Source organism: Falco rusticolus, chromosome 2 (assembly GCF_015220075.1).
Source record: "Falco rusticolus isolate bFalRus1 chromosome 2, bFalRus1.pri, whole genome shotgun sequence".
NCBI lineage: Eukaryota > Metazoa > Chordata > Aves > Falconiformes > Falconidae > Falco > Falco rusticolus.
The window spans coordinates 905,655-931,583 of record NC_051188.1 but is presented as its reverse complement, the minus strand read 5'-3'; the positions used below and the strand labels follow the sequence as shown (position 1 = coordinate 931,583).

General features: G+C 42.6%; 2 protein-coding genes across 7 annotated transcripts in view; one reads left to right on the top strand and one right to left on the bottom strand.

Moving 5' to 3' along the window:
- C2CD3 (C2 domain containing 3 centriole elongation regulator) overlaps positions 1 to 10,663 on the bottom strand; it is a 53,353-nt gene extending 42,690 nt beyond the window's left edge. For 5 of the 6 annotated variants that reach the window (XM_037376555.1, XM_037376558.1, XM_037376557.1 and 2 more), the window contains exons 1-11: positions 10,527 to 10,663; positions 10,143 to 10,406; positions 9,065 to 9,222; positions 8,283 to 8,482; positions 7,635 to 7,855; positions 6,654 to 6,786; positions 5,359 to 5,487; positions 4,061 to 4,205; positions 3,488 to 3,645; positions 1,913 to 2,128; positions 1,341 to 1,453 (exon numbers count right to left, since the gene is read on the bottom strand). In XM_037376555.1, coding sequence (XP_037232452.1) covers positions 1,341 to 1,453; positions 1,913 to 2,128; positions 3,488 to 3,645; positions 4,061 to 4,205; positions 5,359 to 5,487; positions 6,654 to 6,786; positions 7,635 to 7,855; positions 8,283 to 8,482; positions 9,065 to 9,222; positions 10,143 to 10,406; positions 10,527 to 10,602 — 1,813 coding nt within the window. In that variant the 5' untranslated portion in view covers positions 10,603 to 10,663. The remainder of the gene's footprint in view (positions 1 to 1,340; positions 1,454 to 1,912; positions 2,129 to 3,487; positions 3,646 to 4,060; positions 4,206 to 5,358; positions 5,488 to 6,653; positions 6,787 to 7,634; positions 7,856 to 8,282; positions 8,483 to 9,064; positions 9,223 to 10,142; positions 10,407 to 10,526) is intronic. The other variant, XM_037376556.1, reaches the window with a different exon arrangement.
- A 167-nt stretch (positions 10,664 to 10,830) lies between these two features.
- PPME1 (protein phosphatase methylesterase 1) overlaps positions 10,831 to 25,929 on the top strand; it is a 34,515-nt gene continuing 19,416 nt past the window's right edge. The window contains exons 1-2 of the mRNA XM_037376655.1: positions 10,831 to 11,068; positions 24,410 to 24,503. Of these exons, the coding sequence (XP_037232552.1) occupies positions 10,971 to 11,068; positions 24,410 to 24,503 (192 nt within the window). The 5' untranslated portion in view covers positions 10,831 to 10,970. The remainder of the gene's footprint in view (positions 11,069 to 24,409; positions 24,504 to 25,929) is intronic.

The window sequence follows — 25,929 nt, the reverse complement described above, 5'->3', positions numbered from 1 at the left end:
GGCAGGCAGTACCACAAGCATCTAAATAATAACAGCATCTAAAGGCTGCAGTCGATTCAAAGTCTGTCATCCTAGAATGCAGTAAGACTTTCCATTCTTCAGTGGGAGAATATATATTTCTATATATGTTCTGTGGGAGATCAATATATTTCAAGACATATCTTGAGAGAGTCAAAGCTGAGCTGCAAGAGTAATCACAAGTTCAGGAGAAAAATGGCATCTGCAAGAAAAGACTGAACGAATTGGTGTTTACTCTAGAAAAGAGTAGTACAGCAGCAGTGTTGAAGTAGTACACTTTCCTTGTTCACAATGGATAAAGTAAGTATTCCTGTGATGACAGAAAACTCAGGTTAGACATAAGAAAACTTTTCTAACAGGAAACACAGTGCTTCTACAGCTTGCCTAGGATGCCTACGGAATTATTCCCATTGGGCATCTTTAATAAATCAGATAAACAGCTCTCAGGAAAGATAACAGTACAGTGGACTGACTTGACGGCTTCTTCAAATTATTTTCAGCCCTACCTATTTTTCTGGGTTCCAAAGAGCTGGAGCTTAATCTCACAAGACGAAATCCAGGAGGCTGTATTATTTTTCCATTACAAAGAGCTAAGGTTAGGTAGAGTTAGATGTTTTTTTCTGGACACAAATGGAGAATATAAAAGAGAACTCAAAATTACTCCCAGATCTTTCAAGTGCCACCCAGAAAGATGCAAAGCCAATGAATGACCATATGGGAAAGGCTTTTGAAAGTCACCCTGGATTTCCAGTTTCTGGGAAGACTGGGCAGAGAGGACCTTGCTCATACAGCATTGTCTGCTCACTGAGGAAACATAGCATGAATTGCCCTCAGGGATACAAACACTGGTGACTCTCAGGAAAGAGATTTATGTCTACTGCTTTGAGCATGGGACTCAAGATCTCTTGGATCCAGCAGATTCTCTGAGCTCTTGCAGATGTTAAATGACACATTTCAGCATCTGAAAAAATTATTTGTTTGAGATATAAGTATCTCTGATATTTCTAAAAGTACTTTATCATCCTCATGCTATTGCAGAAAGGATATTGGTTTTACGTTGAAGTGAAGGAATGGGCTTACTGACCTGCTATTCTGTCCCTAAGAAAAGAACTTTTCAGCAAAAAAAAAAAATTAAAATAATCATTTGGCTTCCTTCTTCCTCAGACAAGCATTCCACTACCTGCAGCGCAGCAGAGGTGCCACTAATCATACCATATTTTTCAGGCAGCAAAGAAAACACATAGGAAACACTATTACATAATTTCTAAGAGATGAAGGAGTCAACAAAACTAAATACAAGGGGGAGAAATTAATGCTCTTACCATCACCTGTGATTTTACTTGAAGCTATTCGAGTTACTTCTGTTGTTATGGAGACCTGTCCTTTTTCATCCTTGGAGGCTCCCACAGGAAAGTGGTACTCAACAAAGAAGGTACTATGAATAAAAAAGTGAATGCATGATCACAAACCATCAAAAATCTCATGTACATAATGAAACCAAACATACCATGCAAGTTTCATAGTCACAATTCCTTATTTTTTTAGAATAACTGAACTATCTATTTTATGAATCCCTTCTATACATTACGCATATGTCAGATTCTCCTCAAAAAGATAAACCCTTTTGTTTTCAATGTACTGCCATGCACAAAGCACATTTATACCTCCCCCAAATTCCCAGAAAAAGCACAACCTGAAGTAAACCCGCATCAGGATAAATTATTTGCATCTCTAACTTTTAGAAATTATGGTATACAATTTCCTGTGAGGAGCAGAGAAATGGAAAGACCTCAGAAGCCTGGAGAAGTTATGTAAACAGGACTATACAACAGAACTCAGAGAAATCTACTTTGAAGGCACAAGTAACAAGCTGGTGAGAAACAATCCCCCTTACCACTTATTAACTGATGCAGGCCTTGGAGGCTTCCCCATTAAACCTTTCTTTCTTGGTGTGATCTGGATGGTCTCAGGAGGGATTTTCAAGCTTTCAATGATGACTCTGGCTAGGTGTATTCGCTCCAGTAATGCCAACCTGTCTGCACTCAAGGATGTGACATGAGCTTCTTCTGTGTGACCTTCTGCAGGAGCAAGTAGTCTAGTAGGAGAGCAGCTGAAGAGATAAAACTGAGAATCAGGACTACATAAAGATGGCCAGAGGGCTGGAGCCCCTCTGCTATGGAGACAGGCTGGGAGAGCTGGGGCTGTGCAGCCTGGGGAGGAGAAGGCTCCGGGGAGACCTTAGAGCAGCTCCCAGTGCCTGGAGGGGCCGACAGGAAAGCTGGGGAGGGGCTTTGGGCAAGGGCAGGGAGTGGTGGGACAGGGGGGAATGGCTTGAAGCTGAAGGAGGTACATAATTGGGAAAAAAAGAAAGTGCACATTCCACACTTGGAGTTTTGAAAAAATCTTATGTCTTCTAACTCTTCAAAAAGAAAAGCTTTGTTTAATGTCATATACCAAAGAAAGGGAGATGACAGAGTCATACACATGGACAAGTCAGTGCTGCAGAGGAAGAGCAACAGGATTTTTGCCATAATTTAAAATCTCACTTGCACTTTATTTTTAAGACTTGACTTGCAAATGTTTTTTTGTCCGTACCTCTGGAGATATGATTTTTACTTGAATGTAAAAACCGCAGCATTTGTAAGAAAAGGTTCAGAAATAATTGTTTGGAGCTGAATTAGGAAAAAAAAAATCCTAAGACCTTAATACTAACTGACATTGTACAAGTAAAGCTTTATAACTGGATATTTAGGGACACTGTTGTACTGGTTCAGGACTAATGTAAAAAAGGGAATAAAATTTAGATGATGTCAAAACAAAAGTTTATTTACTACAGCTACAGGAGAGAACACAAACCAGCAGAGAAACAGACTCTGCTGATGTCAACTCTGTCCCTGTCAAGCAGATAGAAATTTTATACACAGAGACATTGTGCAAAGGCAGATAATAGGGTGTGAGTTATTTTGTATGTGTTACATACACAAAGTCACAGAACTGCACAGAGCTTTTTTCAGCATGGGGACTAATCTATCATGAAGGTTACACAGTGATTATTGTTTCAGGAGGCAGGGCGAGAGTTCAGTTGAGAGGCCAGCTCAGGCCTTAGTGTTTCTCCGTCCACAGTTCAAAATGTTATTACTAGGCCTATTGCATTTTGGTCAAACTCATGTTTTTAACTAATTGCATCTTAATCTTTAACAACATATAGCAATTCCTAGGTGATGCTGATGCTCCATCAGTCCCAGTGATGCTATGAAAATTCCCCACCAAAATAGTTCAGTGAATTGTGTGATAATGATGGAGTGTGATAATAATCATAGAATCACAGGATGGTTTGGGTTGGAAGGGACCTTAAAAGTCATCTAGTTCCAACACTCCTGCCATGGCCAGCGACATACTGCGCTTCTTGCTAATACTAACTTACAACGAACAAGATGCTACAAAACAAGACACAAATGTAACTGTTTACCGGGGTTTAATCCTCGTCGCCTTCTGATCCTGATCAAACGCATTAGAATCCTGTGGATTCACTGGATCAGCCTTCTTAACAGTTTCTGTTTTGGTTACTTTTTTGGAGGAGTTAACATCATCATCAGTGAGGAAATCACTTAAACTGGAATCAGATTTCTGAAACAGGAATAATGTACATAAAATAAGAAGTCAACTACCATTGTCAACAAAGATACATAATGGTTACGATAAGAAAAAGAAAAAACAATTTGTGGGTTGCATAATTTGAAACAACTAAAATCCTACCAAAAAATTTTCAGAGGTTTAAATAAAAGTCTTCATGGGTAGCCTCAATCCTAGCGATTTCCAAACTCAATGCTTTGACTCTGCAGTCTCAAATATATTGTTAAAAGAATACTATTAAAGAAAACTAATTTTAAGCAATGTTCTCACAAGCTTCTGTATGATATTAATGCTTATTAAGCCTTACTAATACTGAAATTTGTAGTCTTTTTTTATTTAAATGCGATTTCTGGTTTTCCTTCACTTTAGGAACAACATATTAAGCGCCTTCCTTTTGATCTCCACTTACAGGAAGGGTGTAAAAAAGACTCTCCAGAAGACTCTGGTCGTAATGGGGATCATTGAGTTCACTGTCATACACCTCACTCCCAAAAGAAAGAGAATCCAAAAGGGAACCTGTCCGATCCCAGAAATGCACAGGAGATAAATCAGCACTGTGGACACAACAGAAAGAAATGTAACTTAGTGTTGCAAGTTCTGCAGTCAATTTCTTACCAATTCTGACAACGCTGTCTATTCTGTACTGGATTTATGCTATATTAGCTCCATATACAGCCAAACTGTGCTTATACAGCACTGGGCTCAACCTACTACGTGTCTGCGGCCCATTCCGACGGGTTATCTTGTGATAACATCTCTGTGAAAAAAGTGCATGTGAAAATATATCCATATAATTGCAAAATAGTTTGTTGGAAGGGATCTCTGGCGATCATTTAGTCCAACCCCTGCTGAAAACTAGAAGATGCAAATAAGAAAAGTCTCCAGTCGGATTCTAAATATCTCCAAAGCTGGAGATTCCACAGCCTCTCTGGGCAACCTGTTCCAGTGCTTCATGACTCCAATCATAAAATACATCTATTAAGATCTACCTACAATTCTTATCCATAAGCACTTTGTAACTTTTGGAATGCTTTAAGATACCAGTAATACTTAAGGACAGTTTAATATAATATAAATTCAAGCTATATCCGAGTAGGTAATACAAAGTATCTTTAGAACATGGTTGGAACAAGTTGGGTTTTGTTTAAGGGTCTTCTACCTGTGCTCTGAGTTCAAAACCATTTTATGATCTGCAAATACTTCAGTGTTATCCAGTAATAAACCACAGGGCACAAGGCATACGGACTGAAATTTTAAACCATATCTGACATGGAAGCTGTATGCCTCCTACCCCTGATTTGGACACAATGTAAGCATCACATAAAATGAGAGAAAAAGGTCAATTTAATATTTGGAGAAAGATCTCTCTACTTTTAATTTACAAGCTGCAAGTTCTTCAAAGAAACACTATTTGGTTTATGCACTTCTTAGCATTTTAGGGCACAACAGTTACAACTATTAATTTTATCAAAGATCGTGGTTAATCCTTCTGACATCACTTTTACATCAAAGGACTCTGAGCTATCCAGGTTGTCATGCATTAAAGTTGAGTACAAGCAGAGGTATAGAACATCTCCATCACTTGCACGTATGGTTCACTAGTTACACTTCCAGAAATGTGGAGAACTTGGAGTCAAGAGACATTTTTCAGTATAAAGTGGTCAAATAAGGACAATTTTGCCGTAATCTCCAGTGCATTACACTCACCTGCCCAACAGTAACTGTATTGCTCTCTCTTCAGAGTTAAGGTCAAATTGCTGACCTGAAACTTCAGATGCAAAGAGATGGGGATCTTCAGGAGCTGGCACAAAATATGTGTTCAAGCCTTTTGGGCTCCTGGATAGCAGTGATTGCAGCAGAGAGAGCAGTAAAAGGAAAAATAAAAATATTAAGGCATGTTCAAGATTAATCCATCATGGATAAAAATCAAAGGTCATGCACAGCCTTCTCCAGTTTGTAGCCTAATCTCTAGATATGCAAAAACTTTCTGTAACCCTGCAGTCTGCTGCAAGTCACATCCAAAATCTCATACTTCGCAATGTGTCATAGAATCACTGAAACATTTAGCTTGGAAAAAACCTTTAAGATCATCAAGTCCAACTGTAAAGGTTGGCCCAATCTTGCAAGTTAAGCACAGCTGCTGCAAACAAGAAGAGGGCCTGAGAAAACCAAGCAAGATGTTTATAAATGATGTTCTATCAATTTTTCCTGGAAAGTCCAAAGTCATCGACTTTTAAACAGATCAGAATAGTTTGAGGAGAAATAATTTAAATTCTGTTTGCAATAGCATCACTGACTGTCAAAGACAATGACATTATTTTCTGGCTTATAGTGGAACAAAAGGTAATATTCATATTTCCCAAAAAAACAGAAATGAAGTTTCTCCTGTAAAAAACATGCATATCTCTTAACGTTTCTAAATTTCAGTTTCACTGAATTGAGAATATTTACTAAACCTAGTACTAAACAAAGGTGGAGTTAGAAGCTGAAAAGGCTCAAACACTTATTTTTTTTTAATCTGGTAAGAAAGATCATATGGAAGAAGATAACGACTACTAATTCTGAGAACACAGTTACAGATGCAAATTTTCATGGGTATTTGGCACCAACAGATGCAAAGTAGAATATGCAAAAGTACTCAATTTATGTCACTAATTTCTTTAAAAACCTGTTCTCTGTGATGAAGTACCATATAATTTGCTATGTTCCTTGCATTACTTATTCCTTATCAACATTTAGTATTTCTATATCAAATAATTCTGTAATCAATACAAATATACTGCAAAACAAAATTAAAATCAATTACTTAAATTAAGGCTTACTACATGATGATTAAAATCAACTCACAAAATTTAGGCTTTTATACACAAGTAGAAATTAATTTCCTATTTGAATGAGAATCCTAAATTACATCACGTGAATCTCAGTATTTCAAGGTTCCTGATAAGGTCTCAAAATTTACGGTTTGAAACTTAATCTCACTTTCCCCTTTCCACACTCACTTTGCTGGTGCTTTGAGATTGTCTCTCTCTATAGAAGAAGGCACTTTATTCAGTTCAATCTCCATGTCCGGACTAGACTTCATTGCAGAAACCACCATGGCATCACGGAGTTTATTGCCTTGATCCAAAAGAGCTGAGAAGTAAGCAGAAGGATTAAAACTCAGCATTCAAATGCAATTTAAAAGCAATGTGTAAACACAACAAATGTGCCAGCTACAGTGAAGAAACTTCTGTTTTCTGCTGTTACGAAAAGATCTTGACATACTGGAGATGAAGTGTGTGCTATACATCGTAACAGATAGCACAGCCAAAAGTGAGAGCAATCCTCTATCAGTCTCCCACTCAGAGCCGCACAAATAACTCATCTGTGCACACCGAATCAGGCACTAAGGGGCATTATTAAGATGCAGCAGCAAGATTAATTTACAGAGTAGCCTGTCACCTTAGGATATCTCAACAGATATCTAATTTTAGGTCTGTAAATATAAAAAATAACTCTAAAGACAACACCTAAGGAAACGTGCCCTAATTTGATGATCATTTGAATCCGGTCCAAGCGGATGCTAACAGGCACGTGGTGGAAAATAAACCATTTTCCATCTGAAAATGCTAAGGGCATAGAAACCCTCCTAAGAGTTTTTTCAATATGACTGGCACCATTGATGGCCACCTCAGAGTGCATGTCAGTGATGAAACAGCCTGTGAAAGTGAGCTTCCTTTTCTTTTACCCCTCCAGGTCAGAGCTCAGGCATGCCAGGACAGCACATCTTGCCTGATCTGGATAGTGAAGCCACCTTCCAACAAGACTGAACCAGTAGTTTTTAAGTGAAGACTTCTTTGTTGTAATTTTCTGTTTGAAATAATACAGGGAGAATGTGTAAAGTATCACTTCCTTAAGCCTTTGTCTCTGGATAAGCACCTGAAATATTATCAAGAGCTATTTGTTGTGAAAGCTAAAGATGGTGCCAATTGTATACAAACCTGAAAGCAAGTCTTTTGTAGCTGGGTTATGCAAAGAAAGCACCCGCGTGTTCGTCCTATCCGGCGCTTCAGGATCAGTGCTGGTGAGAAACGACACTTGCTGATTTGAAGGATTCACTTGCAAACGTTCATCTGGTAAAATCAGACGGTGATGAGAAGCAGAAAAAGCATCCTTCATGTTTTCACAGTTCTCTTGAAAGACCAAACGGTCCTCTCCTCTATTGAAAAATGAAACGTTATTTCAGTAACAACTAAAGTGGATCGGTAAAGGGATTCAAACCTCTTCAAATTCTTCCTAGCACTGCAGCTGCCCACCTCAGTACACGCTCCAAAAAGAAATGCAACACATTATTTTAATGACTCCTCATCTCCCACTTACACCATCAGAGAGACAGATTCAAGCTGCAAGTACAAGATTTGTGGCATCTCTTGTGTCAACTAGCATAGCTTGAACTAAGTCAATGTAGGATGCAAATTTATGAGGAGTTGTCCCTGGAAGCTCTGAAATGCTGAATGTTCTTCTGGATTTCATACAAAATGCACATTCAAAAAGATCAAGTAATCCATAACTCACAAGTGTATAGCCATTAATTAAGAGTGTGCAGCTGCAAAATAAACTAGAATTTTGTTATGGGGGAAAAAAGATACCTGGGAGCTGTGGCTCTGCTATCATTAACAGACTCTTGGTCAGCAATAGTCACCCGTGTTTGCCTGGACTGCCGTGATGGAGCAGGAAACTGGGGCTTGCTGCTTCCCTGAGCAGGAGCGGTATCTAAACTCGCATTTGTGGTTGGGATAGAGCTGCTGGTGTCATACAGCTCTGGCAGAGGTTCTAAAACCAGTGAGACCTGAAGGACAAAATGTGAAAAGTCTTAGTTAAGTGCCACACATACTGTATTCAACTTTACTTGTCATGCTATGGAAAACCACTGCTTTTCTACACAAAGTAATATTTAGATTTTATGACATAACGTCATAAAACTCTCACGTATTTACTACCACTTATTTCACATTCCATGTTTTTCAAATCACAGGCAACTGTCTTTCAGCATAAATTGTCCAGAGCTGAGGCTGTAAAACACCACCTTCTTAGTCCCAGATTTCAAAATCTTCTACAATTTCAGCCCAGTGAGGCTCTCGAGAAGCGTTAGAACCGAGTATCCGTTTTTAAATACGCTGTTAAAACTCACTCTCAGCCCAGAGACTACAAATTTTCTTTATCAAGTTGAACTACCAATGCCACACATCCTTCTAAACAAAAAAAGAGTCATCACCTTCGGTATTCATTTTTCATTTGATACCTTAGCTCACTAATGCCTTGGACAGAGACCAGGTCTGCAGTGTACCTAGTAAAGCTTGATCCTGGCACTTGATTATCCTGCTATTACAGCAATACAATTTATAATAAAGAGCAAAGACAGAAGGACTACCTGCAGCTCTCCTAGTTTATCAGATGTTGGTGAAACTATTGTAAAAAAACCATTGATTGGATGGCTGGGAGACAGTTGGGACAATCTGGTGATTTCCACTCTGCCAATAGGAAGATGGTCACGTTTGCTCATTACCTCCAGGACAAGCACACCCATATCTGCAAAAATTAGGAACGGCTTCGTTGCAGTCTCACACAACATAGTCACAATTAAACACAATTAAAACATTTCTGTTAAAATGACAGAGATGCTAGAGGTTAACATAATGTCATATCATGAAATTATGATAATGAAGCAGCAGGTAAGGAAGTGTTACACTGATAATAAATTATGATAAGTAAGTACAAGATTACCATAAAAAGGACTACTTATGATAGGACAAGGGGTAATGGTTTTAAATTGACAGAGGATAGGTTTAGGTTGGACATGAGGAAGAAACCCTTCCCCGTGAGGGCGGCGAGGCGCTGGCCCAGGCTCCCAGAGCAGCTGTGGGTGCCCCATCCCTGGCAGGGCTCAAGGCCAGGCTGGACGGGGCTGGGAGCAGCCTGGGCTGGGGGGAGGGGGCCCTGCCCCTGGCGGGGGGTGGGACTGGCTGGTCTTGAAGGTCCCTTCCAGCCCAAACCCTTCTGTGATTCTAAGAGTATGTAGCAGGCACAGGTTTTACAGGCAAACTCTAGACATCAGGCTTGCATTAATGTCCTCCAGATCTTTCACTAAATTAAGTACCTTAACAACACTGCAAGCTCACCTGAGTATCTTTTTATTCCTCACATTCTTCGAACACTTAAATGCCTATTTAATACGCTATGTATAATACTAAAAATCATCTCATCTTAACTCTGTGGGGACTACAGCAGACTTCAACAGTTTGCAGACCTGAACACTAAACCTTACTACTAGAGAGCCTGATGTCAGCAGTCCCAGGCTGAGATCAAAAGCCTCTCGGATCAGGAAAACGACCTAAGAAGCCGTGAGAACCGGACGGGGGTTCCTTGGCAGGTGAAGAACCCCTAGGTTTTTGCGGGGCCTCCCCGCAGCTCCGGCCCTGAGCTGCCTGACCAGGGCGAAGCGGCTCTACCTGTCAGGTAGGCAGCGAGCTGCCTGGGCCCGCAGCGCACGGCGTAGCGGGCGGTGGCTCCCTCCGCCGGCTGGCCCGGCCGCCAGGCGGGCTGGAAGACGGTGCCGTCGGTGGTCTCCCCCCACCACCGCAGGCGGACGAGGGCGGCGGCGAGCGGCCTGGGCGCCGTCCACAGGACTCGGGAGACGGTGCAGCGGAGGAAGCATCGCAGCGGGCCCTCCACGAGCGGCGGCAGGCTGGTGGAAGCGGGGACGTCGCCGGTACCTGCGGGGAAGTGGGAGCGAGCGGCCTCAGGGGCCCGGCATCCCGCAAGCCGCGGGCCCGGGCACGCTCCCGCCGCCGCCGCCCCACGTGTACCCCCCAGCCCCGACCCTTCCTTCCCACCTGGGAGCGGCCCACCGCCCCTCCGCCGGGACCCTCCCGCCGGCAGGGCGAGCGCCCTCGGCTTCTTCTGCCGCATCCCGCCTCGCCTCAGGCCGCGCCGCCGCCCGGCAACCGCCGCCTCGGCGGGAGCGGGACGCGCCCCCACAGGGCGCCGAGCCGCACTTCCGGGACTACAGCCCCCATCATGCAACGCGGCACCGCGCCGCTGAGAGGCGGACTACATTTCCCAGAAGGCCACGGGAGAGCGCTACGGGTGCCCGCGGCGGTGGACTGCGCTTCCCGTGGTGCCGGGCGGCGGCGTTGTGACGGGCCGCCGCTTCCGGTGGGGCGGTTGCGGAGTGGAGCGGAGCGGGGGCCGGTGGCGGCCGCGGCGCTCGGCGGGGGCGGTTTTCGGGGGGGCGGTTTCGCGGTGTGTCCTTGTGCGTTAGCGCACCCTTCGCCGTCATGTCGGCTCTGGAGAAGCAGCTGCATCTGGGCCGTCTCCCGCCGCGGCCCCCGTTGCCCGGTGGCGGCGGCCAGTCTGGCTCCAAGATGCGTATGGGGTAGGTGGGGGAAGGGCGGGAGCGGCTGAGGGGACGCGGTGGGGTGGGGGCGTTGGGGAGCAGAAGGGGAAAGAGGCTAACAACGGCGGGGGAGGGCTCTGGGGGCGAGGGGGCTCGTTGCTGTGGGCCTGGGGGGTCTCGCTGGCAGTTTGGGGGACGGCTTGTTATTAGGGGGCTCTGAGGGGAGGGGGAGCTCGTTTTGGGGGGGGCTGGAGGGCGGGGAGCTCGTTACGGGGGGGGGGGGGTAGGGGCAGGAGGCCCTCTTTGCTGGAAGGTGGCAGCAGAGGGGAGAAGGGCCACCCTTGTGTGGGCAGGTTGGGTTGTCCTGTGCAAAGGGGGTGCTCTGTCCTGAGTGGAGCTGGGGTGTACTTTGGGGGTGAGTTACTTGTTGCTATGGGGGGATACCGCCGCTGGGGTGTTTGCTGCTGAGGTATTTGAGGGTGGGGGTGCCGATTGCTGGGGGAGGGCTGTGGGAGAGGGGACTTTGTGGATGTGGGACAGGGAGAAAAGTGGGTGTTATTTGCTGGGGGGATAGGGTGAGGGGGATCTTTGAGCAGGGGTGGCAGCCCAGTGGAGGTGGTCAGCAGTGTGGCGGGTCTCAGTAGAAGATGATACGATGTGAGGGACCATCCAGCCCCTGTGCTGGTCCTGCTGTGTGCTGGATTGCTTCCCAGTACCCCAGGACAGCAGCATCTGGACCGGGCTTTTCCAGCCGGCTTTCCCTGGCAAGGAGGCAGGCAAAGGTGTTACTACACAAAGAGAATCCTCAGAGCTGGGGGAAGGTGGCTGGTGCTGGGATTAGTCTTCAGCAGCCCTTTTCTCTGAGACCTTTTGCCATCTGTGTTGGCAAGGGGAGTCAAATGTGTCGTGGTTTGTCGGGGTGGTACCTCAAAGTCGGTGGAAGAATGGTTGGGGAGAGAGGTGTATTTAAATGCTATTTCTCAGCAGCAGACACTTAGTGAACCTGTACGGTAGGTGTATTCTGCCAGATGAGTTAAGTTCCTGCTTCAGATGATGTAAAATCTGGGATAGTTCAGTGCAGATGCTAAATCTTTTAGGCAGAAGTGAGAACACATTTTGGAAGCTGTGAGAGAAGATTGACCGGTGTCTAGCTGTGTAGATGGCAACTAAAAAGGACTGACTGAACAAGAACAACCCCAGCAAAAGGGTTATTCTCTAGCAGTGAGTAAGAGGGAGAAAATGGGTTGCCAGTGGGATGGCTTTGAAAGGGAATTTAGTAATTTCACCTTCAAAGGTGCAAGGGAGAAGCTTGTCTTCCAAGCAGCTACCTAGTTCTGGTAAAAGGAGAGCGAGATGATCTTGCAGCAGGGTTCTGGGTAGATTGTAGGAAGGGAAGTTATAGTTGTGGAGTGAAGCAATGGAAGTTGGCAATAATAATGGGGACTTGAACTCAGAAGAGGTGTGGTTGCAGGATGCTGGACAGAACGCTTTGGCAGCCCTGTGCAAAGAATGGCAGAAGCATGGAGATTTCATTAAATCTAAAGAAAAGGTGTTGCAGGGCTGCGTGACTTTTTGTACATAGCTGATCGTTAAAGTATGAAATCTGAGGTCTGGCTTGTGACAAAGACCAGGGATCAGCTGATCCTCTGTAGCAATGCCAGCCTCTGTGCAAGAACTAGCCTTTGCGAGGTCCAGGTGTGTGCTGCACGATTCCTGCATGAGATGAAGTGCTCTATTTGGAGGATAAAAATATCCTACAATTCCTACAGGAAATCTCCTTTGCCTTGATGCATGAAATCAGATAACTAAAAGAAATAATGAAAAAGACAGCTACTCCACTATGGCTGAAATAAACTGTTTAGCTATTTATGGATAGCAGAGGACTATTTTTCCTCTCTTTCAAAGCATAATTTTAAAACATTTATTATACATTATTTATATTACATTTGGGTAGATACAATACAATCGATGTACTTGGTATATGAACTAATACTAACAAATCTTCAGAAAATACTTAGTCTTTTAATATGAATTTAAAGCTAAGCTTCATGAAAGTGTTTAATGGCATGGCTTTGAGGCTAAGAAAAATGTATTTAAGGATTAATTTGCACAGTTAGTATTGAAATAGGCATAGAAATTGGAAAGAAGCAGTTTTGAATGATTTTTGGAGGAGGTTGGTCTCTCAGGACTCTGCTGTCTGCTCTCCTGTGTGCCTTAGTTACCTGAAATTGAGAGTCGGGAGTCATGGGCTCTGTTTCCTCATGTTGTGGTGAACCGTGGGGTTATAAGCAAGTCACTAAACCTGACCTGTTTGTGTTGTGGAGAGCCTTGTATTTCACAGCAGTGTGCTGAAGGTTGTATGGTACATGTAAGGCTAGATTTAATGTTAAATATATTATTTAATTATGCTGGCTCTGTTCAGAACAGAGTTAACCGAGCAAACCCGAATGCTGCGCAAAGTCTGCCAAACACAAATTTTCTCTTTTAGGTGAAGAAATAAAGTTTTTATTTCTTCCTCTTGTTTTATCGTGTTTAACTTAAGTGTCTCATCCCTTGCAGTTATTTTGTGTAATTCTGAATGTACTTCATACTGGTTTCATGCACTGTAAACTTCGTTAGTAGCCTGTCTAATTCTTCCCATACAGCAGTGCATACACCTATGGCACCATGACACATTGCTTGTTCAGTTAGGTATTTTTACTTTAAGAATAAATATAAAAACTTCCATTGTTAGTGTTCATGTGGTCTTAAACAGGATGAAAATCAGTTTGCAGTTTGTCTTGTTGCTAGTATCAACTTCTGTCAGATATATCCTGAAGGCAGGTGCCTCCACGTTAAATAAAAAGACAAAAATTAATTTCCGGTGACATAGGAAATCTGCCTCTGCTGCGAGACCTCAGAGTCGGTAAGCTAAAGGAGCAGATGTGTTTTTTCATATGCCTTTAATTGGGCTGTGTTCTTGCAAAATGATGCCATGCTGCAGGATTTATTTTCCACGTCAGTGCTGCTGTTTCTGAAAATCCATCCTTGTAGTAATTTTTATTAGAAAAATAGACAAAGTAAAGGCATTTAAGTTACTGACTTAATGAGGTGCTGACAAAACCCCCATGATATTTGTTGCTTTACTTACTTGTTGCAGGTAAACAACTTACAATTGAGCGTTTGGGAGGATTTTAAAATGGATTTTATGATGTGTGCCTGTGGGGTGGTTTTGCAGTTCAGTAGTATGTATGCTCGTGCAGTGCTTACATTACGGTGCTTAGTAGCAATCCTATGTAGTAATTTATATAATGCTTCCTATCTTGCTGATCTTTGGAATGTTTTTAAACTCTGTCCGTTAGGGAAATGATTAGGAAGGGAAGTTTGTTTTCTATTGTTCTGTAAGGCTATAAACATTTTTTTCCCTTTCAAATACTTTCTGAAAGCACTGGTATGAAATCCAGTCTTGCGGTTAAGGATCAAGAATTCCCAGGTCCTTCCCCTTTGAAGCAGTGGGGACTAGTTCATAATCACATGAAGCTGCATGCCGCAGTTGTATTTTTGGTTTACTGCTCTGACATCAAGTAAATCCCTTTATGGGTGATGTTCCTGTTGTGTGAGGCGCTGCACATCTGACACGAGCATGGCCTTATCGGAGAGACTTGCATAAAAAGGAGACAAGAAGTGGAATACAGAGACAGCAAAGTGCAAGTAATGGTGAGGCAAAGCTGTTGTGCTGTAGACGCTTTTATATCTGACTTGTTGCAAAGCGGGGCTGGGAGACCTGGCAGGGTGGTGAGGTGGCTTTTTAAATAGGTATTGACTGTCCTTCCCGCGTGGGTAGGGTGGTGCGTAGGAGAGCTCCAACATTTATCTGAAGATGGAGTGTGGGTAATGGATGCTGGTGTAGCAGAAGCTTTGGCTCAGATTTTTAGTCTGCGTGTTCAAATGCCAGAACTGCATGGGATCGAACTTGTCAGTCTGTGTTTGTGTGATTGTATCATTTACTTGTCTCTGGTTGATGAATCTCACAGGAGATGAAGGTGGCTGGATGTCAGCGTCATCTAGACCCTTGCTTCTGAACCTGATCAGTCTGTAGATTAAATACTTTGTTCCTTTATCGTTTATTCTTCCTCCAAGGTCTCTGGTCTCTTCTGTTGATCTCATTCTAAGCTGTGTTTTCATTTTTGGACAGCAGTGCCCAAAACTGGATGTGAAACTTCAACAGAGGCTTTCACATACCTGTGAACTGGAAAGATGTTTTCATCTGTGTTTGTACATGATAACTCACACTTCAGCAGAACTGTGGGGGTTTTTTGGTGGTACGACTCTGCCTCCGTGCTCATGTTGTGGGCCACAGTTCTGCTGTGTGGCTGCTTGCAACTTGTCTGCGCTGTTGTGAGTTATTTCTACCTAGGTTTAGCTTAGGCTTTGCAAAGTTCAGCCTTATCAGGATTCAATTCAATGAAAACAAGTGCAAGATTCTGTAGTCAGGCCACCAAAAGAGAATGCAATTAGCTGTATAGAGAAAAATGATGTGACTGTAGGTGCTGGCAAATGTACAAGGTTATACTGAAAAGTCCTTTAAAATTCAAACTTTTACAGGGAACAAAAATAATTAAATTTAGAGGAACAATTGTTTTCTGTGTTAAGCACCTTGTGTTTATGAATCTATTTTATTTCTGTGCTTTGAATTTCTTGAATTGGAAACAGGGCCATTAAATAGGTTTCAAACATAATACCACAGTGCTGGCAAGCTGATTTTTCATGGCTGAATGCTTTGCTTCGTATGCAGTGGTCCTCTGGCCTAGTTTGTTGGACACTTTTTTTTTTTTATTTTTTATCTCTTTTTTGCTTTTTTTTATCAACTAGGCGGGGCCATTGTAATGTGACTGTGTGGTGGTTGAAGAGCAGATAGTAAGAAGCATAGATGGGCAAGTGAGATTGCTATAGAAAATAGAAACATAATATACTGCAGCACTGAGATTTCTCAAGCTTCAGTCACCCTTGACTGGAAGGGCAAGTTATAGGGTAGGATGCTTTCTTTAGAACATTTTTCAAGCTTACTCTGTGATTATTTGTTTTGAAAAGAAGCTTTTGCCATTTATAGGAGGATGACATCCTAAGTAAAGTCTTGCATCTTTTTGGAAATACATTGTTAAAAGGTTAATATGTGTTTCAGTAGTTTGTAATAAAGTGGCACGTATTACTGCATTGAAATAGGTGAAAATAGACTTGTGTTCTTTTTAAAAAAAGTATTTTATTCTTTTTTTGCCATTTCTAGTGCAATCGCTTCCTTCTATCTATTTACTGGAGAGTCTCATGTGAGAAGCCAAAGTGGGTGAAGCAAATAGCTGGGCTGTGCCCATGGGACTGTCACACTAGGCAGAGGTGCTCTGCTCCGTCGCTGTGGATCTTGGCTCTGCTTGCGAGCTGCAGCCTCTTCCACGCTTCCTGTTGTAGATCAAAGTAATGACACGTGTGCAAATGCAGACGGTAGAATGTTGAGTTCCTTGATTGCGTGGCACACTGATGTTAATATTTAAGTAAAACCACTGAATAGTTAAAATAGCTGCTGCAACATAGTGTTGACCGGCTTTTGCGGTAGGACAAGATGTACACGTGGAATTTGATTGCATTTCATGGCCCATTGCATTGATTTCTGTACCTTGCTTCCTCTAAATTACAGCCCCTCCTGCCTGCAGACACACACATCGGCGTGCACTGCTCCAGCAATACCGCCTTGCTAGCATAGCGCTTTCCTGCTGGTGTGTTAAGTGCTTTCCCGACAGAATTGTTCAACTGAATGATGTTACCAAAAGGCTGTTTTAAAGGAAGATGCAGCTTCTCTTTGACTTGAGCAGTATGTGAGAAGTACCCACGGAGAGGGACTTGAAGTTCATTTTTCAATGTCCATTTATTTAAGGAGCAAATACATCAAACACAAACAAAGGTTGTGTTTGAAATTGCTTGCATATTGAAAGCAATTCACTTGAATCGCTTGGTTGAAATGGAAATAAAATCAAACTTGATTCTCAGAGTTCTTTGGGGAAATCAAATAATGGAATTTGCAAAATCACTAGTGAAGCAAAAGGACCAAGGCCCACGGCAACAGCTCCTGACAGCTGCAGCAGCTGCTGCATTTGCCATCTTATTTTGTGTCTTGAGCTTTTCCACTAGCTTGCTTACAGAACTAACTTGTTCAGAATTAAGGATCAGGATGGGATTTGAAAATGAAAGTTTGCTATTCTTTTCCAATATGTGAATAAAAATTACATACTGTCTCCTATGATCTTTTAATTCTCTACAAGGGCTTGACTGGATCAGTTCTGTGTAAATCAGTCATGACAATTCCAACTAATCTCTTCCTTTTCAATCCATTTTTTCCCTGAAACTTTATTTAAAAAGAAACATTTTATGTATTCAGCGTCCTTAAAACAGAACTTAAAATACTGTCCTTGTCAATTCTTAGAATTTTTAAATACAACTTGTCAACCATGGCAGTTCCAACATAGATTGCTTGATTTGCTTTGGTTAGGCTCATATGTGATGCAAGAATTAAGTATCTTGATTCATGCATGTGATGTAGAATTGCTGTAGCTTAAGTAGACTCAGGAAAAAAAAGGAATTTCTAAAAATGGTTCCCCCTGCTTGGTACAACCTTTTTGTTGTTTTGTTTTCTTTTTACGAAAATACCTGAAAGAAAACCCCTTTAAAAATTAGTGAGAGATTTGTAGAGCCACGTGGGCTTCTTTTGCTCTGGAATCACTTGCAGTATGTGCACATTTTCAGTATGTGATGAAGAGGACAAACTGCACAATAGGATAAAACTAGCCGTAGAGGATGCCCAGAATTTGTTTTGTGATTCCAGTTAATATGCTGGCTGGCTGGCTTGGAGTTTAAAGATTGTTCTAGAAGAGTTATTATGTTGGGTCCGTTTCTGTTTTGGTCTGCTGGATACTTTAAAAAGCAGTAATTAGTTCTGTCAGTTTAAATATTTGGTCAGCAAAATACCACTTCAGCATAGGAAGGTGAAAAATCACAGCTGCTGTTTATTTGGCTTGTTTCTAATTTTGAACGTGTGTTGATGTATTGCTAAAAAAAAGAAGCTCTAGAAAAATACCAGATGAAAGATACTAATTCTTCAGAGAAATGTTTCTCTGAAATCAGTCACTGCCCAGCCTCCTGCAGTCACCAGGTGTTTTGAGGAAAACGACACATTTATTCTGCCCTTTTGGGAGTTCAGTATTAAATCAGAGGTCACTTGTGTTCTCTCAGCATTGTTTGGAGGCAAGTATTTTGCTTTAAATTACAATCTACGTGTATTTGCATCAGACGTGACAGGTGTTTTTAATTCCCAACTCCACTTTCTGCTCCAATTCCCCTGCAAACATGGGAGTTCTGATATATATTGTTCCCCGATATTTCATACATGACACACAACTGCTAACACTTTCTCTGGAGGTGTTAACTCTTATTAAGCTGAATTTGAAGCATTTGCTAGTACCACTAAATCAACCCGTATGGCAAGAAGCAAGATGAAAGAGGGTATGAGGGAGAAAGTACTGCGAGGGTGGCGAGGCGCTGGCCCAGGCTGCCCAGAGCAGCTGTGGGTGCCCCATCCCTGGCAGGGCTCAAGGCCAGGCTGGACGGGGCTGGGAGCAGCCTGGGCTGGGGGGAGGGGGCCCTGCCCCTGGAGGGGTGGGGGGATGAAACGGGATGGTCTTTGAAGGTCCCTTCAAACCAAACCATTCTGTGAGTCTATGAAAACCGTTTTTGTTTTCAACTAGATCTGTTCACAGGGAGGGGTTAAATCTGGACAAATGGGGAAGGATGGAGATGTCATCTTCACTAGCCTTGCAGGTTTATTTTGCCTTACAGTGACGGTGTAGCAGTGCGCTCAGGAACTGGAAGGTCGCCTTTTCTGTTTGTCTACCAGTTCCAGGAGAAAGAGCTGCATGAGGTCAACTGAAGAAGCCTGAGACTGATACCAAGTTCTCCAGGTTATCCGATCTTATGAAGACATCTACTTGAGAAAACAAGCTAAAATTTCCCTTCAGTCTGAGCAATTGAGATTAAATTATCTTGACTAACCCCTTCTCCACCCCACCCCCCACGTCAGTCCTGGTGATGTATTTAACCAGATTGGGCTCTGTGAAGCTTCTTGCTATGTGCCCTGTTTTCCAGTCTTGATTATTTCTATATTTCTTTGACTTCTCTTCAGTTATATCCATAAATTACTGATCCAGCTGCAGGTACAGTATTCCAGACCCACTGGCACTGGTGCCTCATGTAGTAGTAGTATAGCCTGTGCTTCAAGTTGGGGTTGTCCTTGGATGCCTGAGGATCACGCTGCGCTGGGTTCACTGTGCTCTCACTTCGGTGCATGCAGTCAGCTGACGAACCGCTGGCTTTCCAGAGACAGTGCGTCACAGGACCGTGTGCCCTGTCCTGTTAATGTGGTTTCTTGCCTTGTGCCTGGGTATGTGACTTCACTTGGTTCGTTTTGAAACCTGCTCTTCGTCTGTCAGAAGAGGAACGGCGCCGAGTCCCTCTATAACTGGCCTTGCCCGTGTAAGATTAATGTATGTTTTCTGTGTGGCCTGGCTGTTGGTAGCTGATTTTGGTTAGTGCCTTGCTTATTATTCCTCTGGCAGATACTTAAAAATCTGCACTTACTGGTAGAAACTCTGACATGGGTTTTGCTGTTTGTGACGGACTCTGAGCCCAGTTGTGGCTATGTCTCGAGCTAGCTCAGCGGCGTCGGTGAACGAAAACCAACCTTGGGAGAGAGACACAGTTATGCTTGTTGGAAGGAAGCCATGGGAGCAAGAAGAGAAACTTTTAAGATCCCGAGTAGTCTGCAGAGCTTGTGGCCTTGTAGCTAAAGGGAGTTGCTAAGCTGCTGTGTCTGTAATAAAAAAAGAGCTAAGAGTGGAAAAATACTGAGCATAGTTACAGGCTGACACGTCAGCCCTCTGTAAAGGTATAAAAGACTTGCTTGATTTTAATAAAGTGTCTTCAAGGTGTCTTCGATCCGCTCCTGGAGTCCGTGCATCATACATCACACCCAGTGTCATCAGTGACAGTTGAAGCTTGTAGCATTGATGTGCAACTGCGAGAAGTTCATTTCTTGCTGCTTGTTATGATGAATTTTGATGTTATATGTTGCAAACTTGTGCTGCTGCTGATTCGTGTGATCTCATACCTCTCCTACACAATACAGCTTTAATGTCCTTGCATTTAACGTCAACAGGCTACTGTGTTCCCTTGCCTCGTGTAATAGTGGCTGTCCATACTGTAACCCCACTTTCACAAAAGCAGATTAATTTTATCACACCACCAAAACTTGATCCGGCGTGATAAAATTAATGAGCAACTCACTCCAGAATTTCACCATGATCTGCCTCCCTTATGGGTAAGAGAGTCCACTTACAAACTTTCTGGTCTCACAATGCCAGGGAGCTCCTGCCGTTTACCATTTTTATGGATTATGTTGGAAGGAGTGTAGCCAGGCAGATGACAGTATTTGGCAATCACCTGGAATTATTCAGGACAATCAAACCTAAGACCAGGCTGTAATGTGGCATGGGAAAGTCTGACTGCGTTGAAATGCTGCGTTTTAAAAGGGTGATGAAATTTGTTGTCGCTGACTGCATATCCTACCTGTTCAAAAAACGGAGAAGGGAAATCATCCAAGCTGTGGGCAGATCCTTCATCTCCAGAACCAGAAATCATATGGAGAGAGAGCGTGATCAGGGCTGGGATGGTTTCCAGGTAAGGAGGCAATCAATAAAGTAGGACTCTCCGCTTGAAAAATACATGGCTCAGGCAAGGGAAATATGATAGGGGTGTATACAGTCATTAATATTGTAGAGAAGACCAGGCAAACATTATCAGAGTGTGGGCTTAAAAGCAAACAGAAGAAATCCTTTTTGCTCAAAGCCTAATTAAATCATGGCACTGTTGTCACAGATGCTGTGGAAGTAGCTTTGGCTGGAAGTGACACCTATTTTATGTGACGAGCTAATGGAAAGTGCCCTCCCTTAAAGCAACACAGTGCTGAGGCTGTAGCCTCTGGAGATCCCCCTCCTGCTAATAGTGAAAATTTGGAAGCAGATCATACCCTGTTTCCCTACTTAACCCTTTCCAGAGCACTTGCTGTGCTGGTGGCTTTCCGTGACACATTGCAGAGCGGGATGGTGCTTTTCTGTCTCGTACCAATTCTTGCAGTCCTAGAAGATAAACTGATTGTAAGCAAGGTAGCCTGAAGCTCTGATCAATAATATGAGTTTGCTGTATTTCATACCCAATTCTTGCTTATGAAATTCAGCATTAATTCTTTTTTTTTAATCTTGACCTGCGCTGGGAGTTTTTGTGTTTATTTTTTTTCTTAGCAGGTTGTTATATTGGTGTTGCAGCTAATGTTGTCTCCCTTCCTTGGGTACTTGGCCACCTATGCATGTGGGCTTGGTTCTTCCCAATATTATCACAACTTTCATCTTTTTATTACTTCACTTTGTTTTTCCTGATCTACAGCATTCTTTGGAAGGCTACAGTTTGAATGTGATATTTTTTCTTTAATTGGAGAATGAGATTAAGCTGAGGCGGTAAAAGAGATTAATATTTTCTGGATTTATATAGGTGTGTGATATCTCATCTTATTTAATTGAAATTTGACAAGAACAATACCAAAGTCTGGAAATCCACACAAGTGAATTTGGACTGTTCAGGGGATGGTTGTTTTATGTTCCATGTTCTAGAAATATCAGGGAAATAGGAGCTTTGTTTCTACAAATTTGAAAAGCTGCTTTGTCTGTTCTTTTCTATTTCTTTAGGAAGCCAGGAATTCAGGAGAAACTTCCTTCAACAGAGATTTTTCTTCTGTGAAGGTCTTTCACCCCCCACGCCCATGCTTGATTTTAATATTACCTGCTGATTGCCTCCCCCAGAAGAGCTGAAGTGCAAAAACACTGTTAAAATGGTGCACTGTTACTCATCCTGTATACTGGGCTCGAATCTAGCCTAATTATGCCGCTGCCAAAATTAAGCACTACTCTTTTAGCCTTACTGAGTGCATATCAGCCTGAGAAACAGATTTTGCATCAACTGAGTCATCAGGAAAATTCTGATTGCAGAGCCTTTTGTTAGTAATGGGTATACAAGGAGAGGGCACAGCTGCACCTTTTGATGGAAGCAAAAATAAATTGGTTTGTCAACTGGGCACCTTTGAGAGTCCTGGTGTATAAAGTGTCCACAGAACAGGTCTTCTGTGTTCACCTGATAATTTAGGGGAATTGCATTCCCAAAGGTGCTGGATATGACCTGAGATTAGTCCTGCAGAAGCAGCTAATTTAAGGTGTAATTTGTTGCAGTGCTTTGTGATGTACCTGTCAACAAACTGCAGCAGAAATTAGCCTTATTATAAAGAGGAGATGAGTCTCGCTAGTTATAGGGAATAATGGCTGTGATTCATGTTTTGGAAATTTGTTACTGGGAGAACTGGGCTTTTTTTTACCACCTCTGCTCAGGTATTATTTCCTGGGCATGTGGAGCACTGGCAGGAAGATGCCAGCTTATACAAAAGGACGAAACCTCTCCAGGTAGAAGCAGTTACTAGACACGAAGCAGTCCACAGATAGCACTGATGTCCAAATCTTTCATCACGCTGAGCCCTCTTAACACAGTAGTTTTGGTCCATGTCCAAAATACCTTCTCTTCCCCCGGTGTCCACTGTTAACAATTTTCTTGCCTGTGCAGTGCTTGTTCATCGGTATTTGGCAGAGGATGTGAGAGAAAAAGAGATACTGCTTCTGGGCACTAGCTCACTACTTTGTCCTGGATAGAATTGGGGATCCAGAAGTCTCCAGTGACTGGGATGGGTTTGGCCAGATCTTACTTTTCTGAGTTGTTTGGGGGTTTTTTGATGACAGTAAAGCAGTGTTTCTGTGTGGGTAGAGTTCTAAAGTAATTACAGCAACCTGGGAATAAGCGCAAAGCCTGGAGCAAACTGGAGCCTGAAAGCTCATCCTCACGGGGAAATATTCTGCCAGCATCTGTGTTACACAGTCTTGCTGTTGTGATCCTTAAATTAAAATACAGCTTTTGAAGATTCTACCCTTAAAAAGAAATAATTTTGTTTTAATAACTATAGTCTTTTGGACTCACTGCCTTTTACTTGCATTGCTGGGCTTGTTAGCATCCTTCCCAATGAAATGTTTTTGTTATAGGATGTTTTCAGAATCACAGACAGTTGCCTGTGTAGCTCTTAAGAACACAGAAGAAGGCAGCTTGAGGAGTGTTTATTGATCTCTATTGTTCCCACGGTCCTTACATTTAACTGTGACAGGATAGATATGGAAGTATATACTGAATTAATTTGGTCTTTTCCTTCACAGTCCTGATGTTGCCCTACGTACAGTATTTAAATGCTAGATCTGTTTACAAATACGTTACTTTTAACCATTGCACTAAATTCCAGGAAACTTGAGCTGTGATTGAAACTTGCGGCTGCTAATTTAAACCTGGTGAATTTTATTTATTCTGCTCCCGACAGTGTTTCTAAGTTTCTTCTATGTACCACACCATTAATTCTGTCCACAGTTTTTCTGCCAGGCCCTCAGCCTTCAGGACAGGTTGACTCTCTGTTTGAATGATATTTCTTCCAAAAATTAGAGGCGAATTCTAGGAAAGTTGTAATCTCATGTCAAGTAGTATGTGGTAAATTAGTAGTGACCTTCAGTAAATAGCTGACACTCTGCTTTTCGGTGCTATGGTGTCAAGGTGACTTCCAAGAGGGACATAGTCATTTTTTTAATTATGATTCATGGGCTGACTCATAACTTTAGGATGGCTTCCTGTATTCCAGGCACTGGAGCGCTCCAGTCATGTCAGCATCAGGCTTGCTTTAAGGCTAGAGCAAGACCATTAAATACAAAGGTGTTGACTGACTTCTTGACTCTGACTTGTGGAGCGCCTGATCTGTGGGTCATTGCAGATTGGGAGATTGTACTGGGACAGTATCACTGTGTGCCCTGTTCTTTTATTTTTCCCTCGACTTAGGTCTGTGTAGTCCAAACCACTATTGTTTCGTCTTCCTTGGTATTACTTTATGAGGAGAATACTCCTCTCTGTGTCTCCACTAGTTTTCCTGTACATCTTTGTAATCTTCTCAATAGGAGCCACAAGTGGGGGTGGGGCGGGGAAGGGGGCGATTTCCTTACTGACTATGAAGTTGCTAGTATTGTAGTTGTGTGGGATTTTCACTAACGCATCGTTCGCTTCCAGTCCTAAACTACTGTGTAACACCAGCGTGCTCTCTTCAATGTATGTGCTGATGCCTGTATGCCAGTTTAAGTGAAAGATAATACATCTTTCTTACTGATTTTTTTTCTCTTACAGCCCTGGAAGAAAGCGTGATTTTTCACCAGTGCTTTGGAGCCAATACTTTGAATCTATGGAGGATGTCGTGGTAGAAAATGAAACTGGCAAGGATATATCCTTTTTTTTTCAGATTGAACTTTTCTTATTCTCAGTGACTGGGGTCATGTCATGTGTCATTTAGTTTATTTGGATTCCCTTCAGCTTTTTAATGTCTGTGTTCTTTCATTTTTTCTTTTGTAGGGATCAGTATCAGTAGCTAGAGCTATCCCTTCTAAGCTGACAGTGAAGATGTACCTGGCAAGGTCGGTTCCTGGCATTGCTTCTTTAGTAATCATTATTGTAAAAAAAGTGCTTCCAACAGTTCAATAACGTATTTTGCAAGGAAATACTCATCAGTTCCTGTAGTTTAAACCACATCAGGATCAAAGCTGTTTATTGATTTTTATTAACAAGTAGTTAGCTGCCAATTGTTGAACTGTGTTCAGGATCAGTATCAGCAGTACAACAGATAAACCTCAACGCTAAACACTTAGATGTTAATAAATACTTGCAAATTCCTAAACACCTTTCTGCGGCTAATCCCAGGGAGTTCTGTTCCTGTACACACACAAACAAGCATACGTGCATAGTCGCATGCACCCCGAGAAGTGTGGGTTACAAGCACACAGCGCCTCTTCGGGGACTGCAGGATCTCCTGTGGGAGTTGTGGATGCTACCCATGCTGCTCCCACTGATGCAAATGACACTAAGAAAGCACCACACGAAGTCACATACACACACCTGAGGTGTGGGTCCCTGTTTGTCACACCCCAAATTGTTAGTCCACTAGCTGGTGTGCAGACAGGGAAGCTTCTCGCTCTGGCCAAGGCCATCTCCTGTCTCCTCAGAGAGTCTCCTTGCAGTGTCAGACCAGGTTTTCCTCTCCAAGATCTCCCCCTTTGCAAATGTTCATGTTTCTTTTATACTTCTTTTCAAGCTGACTCCTCTTTGCCAGTCTTGCAGTTACTGTTTAATCCAGCTGATGTCAGTCATCCCCTTTGACGTGCTCAAACCGCTGTTTTGTCTGGGCCCTTTGCTAACCGGGAATGTCGCAACAAGTGCGGTGTGTGAAGGTGCAGGGACAAGACTTCCCATCAGTCCTGCCTCAGCCTACAGCTCTGACAAAAGCAGGTTTGAGAGGTACTTCCAGGTTTTCTGACCTAATTACAAAATGAAAACATTTTAATCTGTGTTTAAATAACACAACCTTGTAGTTTAAATAGTTGCATAGTTTTTAAGCGTGCGTGTTCTAATTTGGCCATTAGGAAGACCAAACTTTCAAGCTATTTTCTTCCAAATACCAATTTAGTAATTACTTCTCGAATGCCAGTAGCATATGATTGAGAAAATTCTATGTCCCTGTTTTGCTCAACTTGTCATTATTTTGTGTTTATTATTAACTGCATTTGTCCGATTGATCCTATGAATTTGTCATGTGCACCATGTATGCCTCTGATGTAAGGGGCTGTGCACACCCCTGAGGCTTCATAAATAATAAA